Genomic DNA, 12989 nt, shown 5'->3' with positions numbered 1-12989 from the left:
GATACCTTGTATCACATTGCCGTTGGTAGACAATACAGTGGAACCTTGGATTACGAGCATAATCCGTTCCAGGAGAATGCTCGTAATCCAAAGCACTCGCATATCAAAGCAAGCTTCCCCATAGAAGTCAATGGAAACAAAAATAATTTGTTCGCATGGACTTCAATGGCATGCGATACCGCATGTGGCCAGAGGTGGTGGGGCGCTCAGCTGTGGTGCCACCCCACCTCAGGCCAAACGCGGTACTGCACACCACTGTGGCTTGAATCCTGCTCATTTTGCGAGGCAACACTCGCAAAGCGAGTCAGGATATTTTTTAAAACCGTGCTCGTATTGCGAAAACGCTCATTAACCCGTGTTACTCGCAATTAGAGGTTTCACTGTATCCATATACATCCCCTGGTATATTACGTGTCGAATGTACAAAGCTAATTAACAGCTATTTGGCAATCAAAATCAAATTCTCCAATGGGAAAGCCACAATGACAGTAGCTATTTAAGAGACAATTCTGTTTTTCTCCAAGTTATCCACACCCACATAGACATTTTACTATCAGACTAAATGCTTTATAACAAGTGACAATATTATGACATCACGTCTATTAAGTCTGTAAAAATAAGTGTATCTAGCACAATAATTTATCCTTCAAAACTAGTTAAATAATTCTGCACAGCTACAAGGATATCATTGGTCAAACATTTAGCATCTTACCAATTTGCCAAGCGTTATCATTAGATCACAGCTCATACATAACTGTATGATGATGATAAATAATATAAAGGCAATTAAAAAAAATAATGACTAGACCAGGAGCTACAATTTCCAATATAATTTAAAGTGCCAAATTCCCACAAATTAAAATTTTATAAATCCATAATAATATCACTACTATTTAAAAGGGATACCAGATATGGTCTCATTTCACAAACGGTATATAATTTATAATAAGCTCCAAGAATCGATGGACATACCATCAAGAATACATTGGGTATGAGATCTGGGGCCTATATCAGATGATGAATGGGCAGTGGTATTGTCAGCTGTCCCCATGGACTCTTTATCCCCTACGCAAAAACAAACCCAATTATTTATTTTACATAGGACCCATCATACACCTGAGAAGCTATTTAAATGGAAGCGTAGAGACACACACCTATGTCCTATATGTAATGGGGGCCCGGCTAATTTAATACATATGTTATAGGGAAGCTCCAAACTCCATCGAAATTGGCAGGAGGGTGTCTCTACTCTTAATAGTATCTTTGAGACGAAGATGCTGTTGGAGCATCTTCATCTAACATACTAACATACTCAAACGGCATATACCTATATGCCGTTTGAGTATGTTAGATGAATCAAGGCCCCCGAAAAGTACCTTTATACAAATAGTAAGAAGTATGCTTCAGACTCATAAGGTCATAGCATCAAAATGGAGGTCACCACATTCTCCAACTATAGGGGAATGGATAATACAAATAAAGGAAACGATATTTACAAAAAAATATACTTTCTTACATAGAGGTTGTCCAGGGAAATTTGATGAAATATAGAAGATACCGTCAGACATTATGGAGTGAATGTTGAATGAAGTAAAAATATTTAGGAATAAATTGTTTTTGTAGAATTAGGCAGGTGCATAGTTATATGTCAATGTGCATTTCCTTTGTACATCAATGCTTTTTTTCTAAATTAGAATTTGGTGAATTTAGGCTTAACGGGCATGGACCAGAGATGGTAATACACATTGCCAACACATCTTATAGCATGCAATGTGCATTTTGGTGAACTGCCATTGACTGTTTCTGGCCTACCAATGTATTAAAATGTGAAAAAATAATGGGACATCTCAAATTATTTAAAATGCAGTATACTGCAGCACAGAGATGGGAACACATTTTTTATTATGGGGAAGTTAGATACAAGAGTTTTAGTGCATTACAACACATACATTAACGTTCAACAAAGTAGATGGACCCCTAAGGTTATCCGAATAACTGAGAACAAACTACTTACTTTAGAGGCTCAGAAGAAAGCTTGGTTCCAGAAAGACTGATGTGCGATAAAGCAAGAGAACTGCTGAAGAACTGTTTAAAAGATGGGTGAATGTCTTTCCCTTTCCTGTTGATTAAAGGGTTACATTAGTATGATAATGTTAATGATTAATATACCTAACAGCTGTGACAACATCACAAATGTTTTTGAAATGCAAAAGAAACTGAATATGGCATATTAAAAACGCTGGAGCTCAAAATTACAGAGGAGGCCAGGTGGCTACATTATATAATTTGATAAATGTCAGTCTTTTAAACTAAGGACTGGTCATATATGCAAAAAATGTATGGTACTTTAACATACAACAGATTATATATATATATATATACACACACACACACACACACACACACACACACACACAAACACACACACACACACACACACTTTAACGTTGTATTGAATAGCAGAATTGCATGGATAACGAATATGCAAAGGCAGCATAGCCAATAACTGTACATGGTGCATGTAACTTACCTATGGGAAAAGATGGTCCGGGACAGACTGAGGGTAGCAAGGTGCTGCAAGCCACCACGAAGGAGTGCACAACATACCTGAACAGAAACAATCACAATGTTAATATATTAGGCAACTACCAAAAGATACATGCAAATGTTGCACTCTAAGACAGCAATAAGAGTAGCATCCCAAACAAAAATATATTATATTGCAGCTTATCAATTATTAGATGTGTTGGTGGCATGAATATTTTTCCCTTTATTTTCACCTGTTGATCTGGCCAGTAAGTCTTTATTTTTCAAATTCCTTCATTAAACAATGATTTTTACAGCACAAATAGCAGTTAAAGGGTTGAGACAAACCCTTTAACACTGAAGGGGTGCTTATGATGGTCAGCTTTTATTCATTTACATAAAACCTTTATGTCAAACTGTTGCTGTCATTACTTAAAAAGTGTTAGCTGGAGTTTGGCTTTAATTTGTTAGTCAAGTCCATCAAAATCTGCTAGCGCATCCAGCACTACACTCTCTTCAGATTGACAATGCTGCTGTCCAAAGTGGTCTGTGTTGCTCCTGTGGTGGTGTGGAGACACCCAAAAGGCAGGACGTTTATTATGGGCAGAATGACCCATAAATCACACAAGAAGGTTGTATCCACAGATGCTTGAATTCCTAAGGTGACCACTTAATTGCAGCATTGTCACACCACTAGCACATTGTACCTTGGCCACCACACTAAAGTGATGCTCAGCCACTGCTGAGTATGAACACAGAGGACCTAGAGGATGTGAACACCTATGGGGGAGAAAATATGAAAACGTAAAAAAGGGGAAAACTAGTTTTTTTTTATTACAAAAACATTTAAAGGGGTTGTAAAAGTAAAAATGTGTTTCCCTAAATAGCTTCCTTTACCTTAGTGCAGTCCTCCTTCACTTACCTCATCCTTCGATTTTGCTTTTAAATGTCCTTATTTCTTCTGAGAAATCCTCACTTCCTGTTCTTCTGTCTGTAACTACACACAATAATGCGAGGCTTTCTCTCTGGTGTGGAGAAAGCCTATTGAGGGGGGGAGGGGGAGAGCAGGAGGGTCAGGACGCTCTCTACTTTGCAGATAGAGAAAGGAACTGTGTGTTAGTGGGCGTCCTGACACTACTGCTCGCCCCCACCCCACTCAAGAGGCTTTCTCCACATCAGGGAGAAAGCCTTGCATTACAGACAGAAGAACAGGAAGCGAGGATTTCTCAGAAGAAATAAGGACATTTAAAAGCAAAATGGAAGGATGAGGTAAGTGAAAGAAGACTGCACTAAGGTAAAGGAAGCTATTTAGGGAATTTTTTTTTTTACCTTTTCAACCCCTTTAACCCTGTTATACCTGCCGTGCTCTATAGTGCTTCAGAGTTTTTCGTTCTACTGAGCATTAGATATTTTTGAAGAAATTTGATTCTGCTGTTTATAATCCACACTAACAGTAAGTACTTTTATCAGAAATAACTGTATAAAAATTGATAAAAATTGATAACATATGGAATACTAACATCCCTATCACTGATAAATTGTTTAAGGATTGTAGAACAAACAACCATTGCCCAAATCCATAGCTCCTCTTATACATGGGCAATCTTGGCACCACCTACTATAGCCTGTCTCCCCTTTCCTTTTGGCTGCTTTCCCACTGGGGCAGGGGTGATGTCGGCAGTAAAGCGCTGCTATTTTACTGTAGTTTTTGCGGAAGTATTCGGTGCATTTAACCCCCTGCTAAGGCCAAAAAAGGGTTAAAAAAACACCGGCAAAGCGCCGCTGTAGCGGCACTTTGCAGGCAGTTCGGCCGCGCTGCCCATTCATTTCAATAGGCAGGAGTGGTGGAGGAGCGGTTTACACACCGCTCATTCACCTCTCCAAAGATGCTGCTAGCAGGAGTTTTTTTAACGTCCTGCCAGCGCATCACCTCAGTGTGAAAGCACTCAAGCTTTCACACTGAGACTGCAGGGGAGCAGTTTTTCAGGCGCTTTACAGGTGCTATTTTTAGCCCAAAAGCGCCTGAAAAACGCCCCGGTGTGAAAGGCGTCTTAAAGTAGATGTAAACCTTCACATATACCCCGTGAAGTGAACAGCCTTAGATAATATAAACACAGGGATGAAACAAATCTCCCTACATACGTTTTACATGTACAGCATATATGCTGTCTTCAGCTTTATGTATTGTTTAGAAAGTTTAGATCATGTTAGGAGATTTTCTCTTCCTGGTTAGCACTGCAGTGAAGCCTGAGCATACAGCCAAGCCAGCCGATTGGAGAAAAGGCACACACCCCCTCTCCTCATAGAGAGAGACTTTCAGAGCTGATTGTTGAATAGTTCAGGGCTCTGCCAATCTGAAGATATATGTGCCCAGCTCAAATTTCATGAATCGGATTTACATCCACTTTAAAGATATGAGAAAATATAAGCCGCATTACCCCTCTCAAGAACTGACACTTCCTGAGTCTCTCAGTGTAGTGTAGGTCAGAGTCAAATAGTAAATAGGTCTGACAAAGACACAAGGAGGCAAAGCAATTAACAGAGAGATCACCATGCTGGAAGAAATGGGTTTTCATCACATTAGCACTGCAACATTAGTGCTCCACACGGAAAAAAATGGGAAGGCATGGATTGGACGCTGTGTAACTCAGAAGAAGAAGATGCTTCTCCCTTTAGCAAATGGGGACAAGCTAGGTGAATGAATATATGGACAGAGGGGGATCAATCAGCTATGACACTACAAACTGCAGCCACAACATGTGAGCCCAACATTACAAGGTAAGGCAAACAATCGACACAGGGAAAAAAAACACACTTACCTAGTTAAAACAAAAACCTTTGAATGTGTACAATACCTTTAAGCTCTTTAAAATAAATCTTAATGTCTGCCTAAGCACAGTTTTGCAACTTTGACATGTGTTAGTAAAACTATAGAAAAAAAAAGGAGTATTCAGTGGTGCTTGGGGAGCAGGCAAGGAAAACTAGATATAGGCAAATATGTTGCAGATATGTGCAAATATAATCCTATATTAGATATGCATTAAGAATATAATTTTTTTAAAATAAGTAACTGTTAGATGAACATTCAAGTAATATAATGATTACCATGTCAACAGAACACTCGGTGTTCGATAAATCCAAATACTTAATAGCATTCGGCTGAGCCAAAAAGCTGTACAAGTACTAGGAAAAAAAGAGAACGAGATTACTTTGTATAATGTATGTTTTTCAGACAAAATAAATGCAAGACTTAGACAGATTTACAGTAGATCCATTAGGTAGCAGAGGGTGACATTAAAACTGAACTCTGGGCAAAAGCTTTAAAGCGTCTTTAGAAATCACACTTCTGACCATCAACAAATATGGTCTTGTTTACTGCACTGCTGCAGCCACTGTGAAATCGCCATCACCTTATTTCTTCTTCGTAAGACTGGAGGCCACTGTGCCACTCTGTTTCTGGGTCAGTGCCGGGACAAGGTTATCTCGAGCCCAGGGCAATATAGAGCCAAATTGTTCCCCTTGTTCCCCAGTGCAAATTCCCCTTCACCCAACCCTCCACCCTAGCACAAATCCCCCTACAAATGTCCCCTCCTAGCACAAATACCCCCCAATCATCCCTACTTACACAAATCCCCCCCCCCAAAAAATATTTCCCCTCTACCATATTACTTTTATAGCACAAACCCCCCAAATCCCCCCTCCTAGCACAAATCCTCTTCCCCCATCCCAACACAAATCATCACTCCTAGAACACCTCCCCAAATTTACCCTCCTAGAACAGTTCTTACCCCCCAAATTCCCAACATAAATCCTCACCCCCAATCTCCTTGTGGTGCCCCCCCACCTCACATAATACCACAGTGCCCAGGGCAGCTGTCCCTCCTGCCCACCCCTTGTCCCGGCTCTGCCCTGGGTCACCAGTCTCGCAACATCCCCACAGTTTACCTTTACCAGTGGCGATGCTGACTGTATAGGGAGGATGTCAGCATTTCAGCCTCAGGCTCTATCCTGCCCAATAAGCTGTGACTAGCAAAGCAGTGTCAACAAACTTGCCCACATTCACTTCCACTGATGGCAACAAATCCCATTGCCTAGGAATTGTATTTTTTTGCCCTGCACAGTTATAGGAAGTGGCATAGGGGATTCTCTAATACCTCATCCCCTAGCCTGAGAATAGCTGTGGTTCCCAGTACACTGAATTTTACAAGGTACTTTACTAAGAAACTAGATCATTGAATTACTCATGCTTGCAATGTTTTTATGGACAGGAAGTATGGGTAAAGATTAATAACTTGCCCAGAGTTACGTTTTAACCACAACAATACCATTCAGTAGTAACTTTTGCACTATACACACCAGGAAGAACAGTGTGGAACCCTACTGCTGCCAATTAGTGCTTCAAAATAATTATCACAGAAAATTGGTGTGAAAAAAAAAAACAGTAGTCATGTGCCTTTATTAGCATTAATGTTAGACAGATTACTAATCATTTATGTAAACTCTTCTTGCAAAATGCATATGGCAAACTATATAATATTCATGCATTTAGAGACAGCTACAAAGCAACTGCTAAGAAGCTTCTGGGACCATCATCAAAAGAACCTGAGAGCTACATGTGCTTCTTATCGCTTTTTGGGCACAGAGAATTACACAAGACTACTTATTTCTAAAATACCCTACTTTAAATTATTTCTAACATTATTCCCAATATTACAGTACATTTGTCAAATATGAAACAAACAGCTGGTGGGAAAATAGGGATTTTGCACTTTATGCTAGTACCTTTATCAGCCTAAAATTCTCACTGCTCCTCGAAAGCCCCTATATTCATATGCAAATTTCCACTTTTTGGAACCAAGCCCACTGCTTCCCACAATGCAATGAAAATGCCATTTAGAAACACTCATGACGGGATAGGTGTCTCGACACTAGATTTTAGCAAACCTAAATGCTGAAAGCCAAGACTGAGGGGCTCCCAAGGTGCATCAAGAAAGGGCTTTTTAAGCAACAGAAGTATGTTCTTACTTTTAAACCTGCTACTTATCATCTAAATACTTTTTTTAAATTCGGGATAGCGTGGGGAAGGGTTAGAACCTTTGTCTGTTTCTTCACAGAGAGACATAATTCCTGTCCCTGAAACAGCACAGGAAGTGAAGATAAATCTCTCAAACTGGGACACAAATGGCTTAAAAAAAAAAGCCTTTTTGCGGGTTGTACTTCTATTGGAATGATTCAGAACACTTTTCATGGTGGCCATAAGGAGGTGGGGAGAAATCTCATCAACAGGCATAAGCCCGGCCACACCCTAATCACCCCATGTGAATTAGCATTATCCAGGGGGTGGCATCAGGTGGGTGGATGCCAGTGTCCAGTGTAAATGCCCCCATTATATTAAAAAGGCTAGGTTCAACTTTAGGAACACATTATACTCTTATTTAGGATGTAGCGTAATATGCTCCCAATCAACTGTCTCCCACCACCAGAGCCCCCTCCCTGTGACAGTGGGTGGCATTCATGTGTGTTTGAGCTTTGGGGTGCACACCTATGCTTACAGGCGAGACTGAAAACAATAGAAGTTTCTAATATTGTGAAAAATGTGCTATGCTCCTGGTGGCTGTAGCGTAAACTAGATTTTTAAGTCATATGTGGAAGCTCAGGAGCAGTGTGTTTTTCTAAAATAATGGGAAGAGAGATTTTTTTTCCAGTTTTTTCCAGTTTCAACACCACCACTGGTAGTGCCCAATTTTGCCATACTGATTTTTTTTTCTACGTTTTGTACAATGAAGATGGACAAGTCACTGTCAGGTTTCCATTGTTGTGTGTCCCTGTTGCAGAGATTTCCACTCACTTCCAGTCCTGCTTACCACCAGGAAGGACATCAACAACAATAGAACTGGGACTAACCCTTCTCTACTATACTAAAAAATTATGCTACTTATGCTACTGACCCCATCCAAAACTAAAACAAGAATTTGAGAGGAGTTGGACCTTAATGTCACATAGATATAAAAGTAATACAAATTTGTCACATAAAACTAAGACAGAACCAGAGATTAAATGTACATACAGGAAGGTCATCTCCACGGAGTACATTCCCAGAGAGGTCAAGGTGGGTAAGGGTGCTGGCAATCAGCTGGTTTGCACTTAGTGACTGGGACAGGCTATTTACTCCTAGAGATACAAACAGAAACACAATTAAATGAGGTAGGTAAAGCTATAGCTTGCAAAACAGAAACACTACATGATAAAGGAATTTAACAAATTCACAATTACACACACAGCTATGAGGATGAGCCAGGTAAGTATGATTGCTAATTTTTATGTGTCAGTTATTAAAAAGATGTGATATAAAGCTCGGGAGGTAAAAAAATACAAAATAATTGCACTAAAATCCTCATAATCAACCTATGTCTTCAAAAAATAAAAAATAAAAGCTAAATAATGATACCTTTGGCTGATATTGAGGTTTTTGATAAATTCAAGTGCATCAGGCCCTTGGGGAGTTTGGCAAAATGTATACTTAAAAAAGATACACCTGCAAAAGAGAACACAAAGGAAAAACATTGATATACATATGCATTACTGTACATGCAGGTAAGTTATATATAGCCAATGTTTTGTACTGATAGAATGACATAATTAACAGAAAAGTATGGTGACATTCTGTGGATACAGGACAACATGTGTCATTTTCTTTGCATCAAGTATAAGGAAACAGGAATAGAGATGAGCAAAATAATTAATGCATGTAGATTTGTCTGATCTGTAAAGAATCACATAAATATTGAGCCTTAAAGCCATTAATAAATCAGATTGTAAGCTCTAACGAGCAGTGCCCTCTGATTTCTCCGGTATTGATCTGTATTGTGACTGTACTGTCTTTCCTGATGTAAAGCGCTGCGCAAACTGTTGGTGCTATATAAATCCTGTATAATAATAATAATAATTCTGGAAAACTAAAACAAAAATATAGGGCTCGATTTACTCATGTTTACTGGAAAAGAATTGGAGTTTATATGGAATTTATATGGAATTTGGAAGTTCCAGGCAGTAACAGGTAACAAGTGCAAATTTATGTGAAGCAATCCAGCAGCAAATGCCAACTGCATCTGGTCTAAGCATTAAAAAGAGCACATTTTGTTTTATAGATAGATTTAACAATGCAAACACATCTAGATTTTGAAGAGGGATTTTAATTTTTTTTTTTTTTTTTTTTTATAAATTCTGTATACACATGGATAATAACACTGATACGGATCAGCAGTGACAACAATTTCACCCAAAATTAACACATTTAGTTGCAATACAGTGAGGTAGAATTTTTTTTTTTACATAATTGAGATAACACCAATTCATTTCAGCAGGATATGTATTTCACATCAGAAAAAAAAAAACAAGCATATTCAATTTTGAAGTTGGATTAAAAATACGGTTTTCACATATTTTAATAGGGAAACTTGAACAGGTTTATTTGAATATATTTTAGTTTAAAGTGATGGTAACGTTTTTTTTTTCATTTTTTTCCCCAAATAGGTTTATATTCACCTGCTCTGTGCAATTGAGTTGCACAGAGCGTCCCCAAACCTACTTTTCTCGGGTCCCCCACTAGCACTCCTGGCTCCTTCTCTTCCTGGTGGGCCACCATAGGAAGCCACATCTTATCGTGGCACATCTGTGGGCTCTATCCTGAGTAGGGTTGCCACATCATCCCTTTAAAACAAACACATATTAAATTACACAGGTCCTGTAGCTGATTAAGTTGGTAATTAAACTTACTTGGTGCCTTATTTGTATTAAATCAGCCTCAGAACCTGTGTAATTCATAAGTGTTCGGGTTTAAAGGGATGAGGTGGCAATCCTAACCCTGAGCCTCATTGCCTGTGTCCATTGACACAGATAATAATTAAAACTTACCTGAGGTCCATCTAGATCCAGAGATGTTGAAAGAGTGTCTCGGCTTCCCAGGACTCCTCTCCTAATTGGCTGAGACATCAACTCAGCGCCATTGACTCCCGCTGCTGTTAATCAAAGTCAGTTAGCAAATAAGGAGAGAAAGGGGGCGGAACCGGACTGCGGCTCCATGTCTGAATGGACACCGGGAGCTGCGGCTCGCTCAGGTGCCCCCACAGCAAACTGCTTGCTGTGGCGGCACTCAACAGGAGGGAGGTGCCAAGAGCACCGAAGAGGGACTTGAGAAGAGGAGGATATGGGCTGCTCTGTGCAAAACAATTACACAAAGCAGGTAAGTAAAAATAAAACAAGACTTTAGTATCACTTTAATGGTCTGTTATGTAGATGTCACTTTTTTGGTAAACATGCAAGTATATAGCCAAAGGGTTTTTGAGTATAGGTCCTTTATCAGGTGTTGGTTGCCCCATCAGACATGTGATGAAATTGTCTGCTGGTAGTTGGATTCCTTTGAAGATCTGCACTCCAAACACGCACTGCATACCAAAACACATCTATCCCCATTATTGCAAAGTATGACACATGAATTCTGATCTCTCGAAACCATTGTTAGCTGGTTCTGGATTGCACCCACATCTAGACATTTGTAATCCGAAAAATACAGATGAATATGAATGGAAAAAAAATTACTTTCCAACAATTAGAAAAAAAAAATACATAGGTAATACCAGAAAAAGAAAAAAAAAATTAACTACTACATGCTGAAGATCTCAACCTTTTTTGAAAGGATATATTTTCCTCTGACATTCAGCAAGGATAACTCCCACTCCTATACAAATTTATAAAGATAAAATGACGTGCAATCTTTTCTTAGATCCACTTATTAGATAATAACTAATATCAATACCTCCTTTATCAACCTCCAAGCCGTTTAGTTCATTGTCAAGTTAATTATGTCTTGTTTCATTTCCATTCATGCATTCTATGGGAGAGGTGGCTTGAAATTTAAGGAGGAGGAGGAGGAATTCATCAGTGGAATAAAGCTCCAGAAGAATCCAAAATGATCAAAGTAAAATTCAAAAGCCTGTCTTCAAAACATCGGTTAATACAGTGCTAAAACACGCAAGTGGGAACTGTAAGTGTACCTTTGTCTTCAATTTCGGCAGTCTATATAAAGTAAAGACAATATTCTGAATACTTACTGTGCAAATACACTGTAGTAATTTATTTCCATGTTTATAGCTACTTATTTTTTAACATTTAATCACTGCCAATACTAGTAATAAAAATTAAGTATATCTATACCATAGTTTGTAAACGCTATAGCTTTCGCTCAAACCAATCAATATACACTTTGTGTACAGCGCTGCGTGACCATGCAATTGTCAGTTAAAGTAACAGTGCCTTGGTAATGAAGGGGGTTAAATCTTCTGGAGGTCAAGTGGTTAAAGCAGAATTCAAGGTAAAAAAGCTAAAATACGTAGTTATAAACAAGAATATTAGAGTCATTTTGCATGCCAAATGATTTGAATGTCTGTCCATCAAGTCCTGAGAACAACACAGCCCTGCCTGACAACATAGTTTGGCAAGTGGTCCAAACGATCCATATTTGAAAAAGAGTTACAATACAGCTTTGTCACCTGCTTGCCCCCAGTCTGACAGGTCACCAATGGGCAGCAGCTCAATCCTCTGCTCACCCACCTCTCTGTCTACATGTTTTTAGGTCATGTTTTCAGGTTTTCCCTCAGATGAAATGGCTGTGGTAATTACTAGGGCAGTGAAATTGATCAAATCACCTGTGAAAAATAATGGAAAGCCTGAAAACATGACCTGTCAGGGTGCCTTGTGGACTGGAGTTGAGAAACACTGCTCTAGTCTACAGGAAATAATTTGCACTGGTGTCAAGTTATATTCAGATACTTACACTACTTAAATTCAAAATATTTCTAAAGATTTTTAATACATACATAACCCCATTAATTGGTGTCTGGTATATCTGCCTGGAGTGCAGCTTTAAAGTTAAACCATTTCTTGAAATTACGGTATTTATTGGCGTATAACACTCACTTTTTACCCTGAAAATAGAGGGTAAACTGTGCCTGTGTGTTATACGCAGGAGGCTGTGGAAAGTTTTTTTCCTGAAATTTTCCTTTTAAAGCTAGGGTGCGTGTTATACGCCTGTGTGTGTTATACGCCGATAAATACAGTCATTTTAAATAAAGCTGGCTATAAATACCCCAATTCTGTCTTGAAATTTGCTTCATTTTTAGGCTTCATTCACACCTGAGCGTTTTCAGCTCATAAAATGCCAGAAAATACGCCTGAAAAACACCAAACAAGCAAAATCCCATTCATTTCAATGGCACCTGTTCACATCTGAGCGTTTTGTCACCTGAAGCAAAACACCTAAAAAGCGCCCTAAGCGCAAAAAAACATGAGCTTTTTGGGACAGGATTACAGGCGTTTTTCTGACTTTTACATTGGTGACCTGAACAAAATTGTGGGAAAAAACGCATCTAAATCGCTGTAAAAAAACACAAGACTTTGAAACGCTC

At 39.0% G+C, this 12989-nt stretch overlaps 1 protein-coding gene across 4 annotated transcripts in view; it reads right to left on the bottom strand.

Annotated features, from left to right (window-relative positions):
• Nucleotides 1-12989, bottom strand: part of CARMIL1 (capping protein regulator and myosin 1 linker 1) — a 376378-nt gene that overhangs the window by 144001 nt on the left and 219388 nt on the right. For all 4 annotated transcript variants that reach the window (XM_040353821.1, XM_040353823.1, XM_040353822.1 and 1 more), the window contains exons 12-16: nt 8975-9061; nt 8594-8697; nt 5632-5709; nt 2531-2607; nt 2015-2119 (exon numbers count right to left, since the gene is read on the bottom strand). In XM_040353821.1, coding sequence (XP_040209755.1) covers nt 2015-2119; nt 2531-2607; nt 5632-5709; nt 8594-8697; nt 8975-9061 — 451 coding nt within the window. The remainder of the gene's footprint in view (nt 1-2014; nt 2120-2530; nt 2608-5631; nt 5710-8593; nt 8698-8974; nt 9062-12989) is intronic.

This window comes from Rana temporaria, chromosome 5, assembly GCF_905171775.1.
Source record: "Rana temporaria chromosome 5, aRanTem1.1, whole genome shotgun sequence".
Classification (NCBI taxonomy): Eukaryota; Metazoa; Chordata; class Amphibia; order Anura; family Ranidae; genus Rana; species Rana temporaria.
This window is presented reverse-complemented; position numbering and strand designations above follow the sequence as displayed.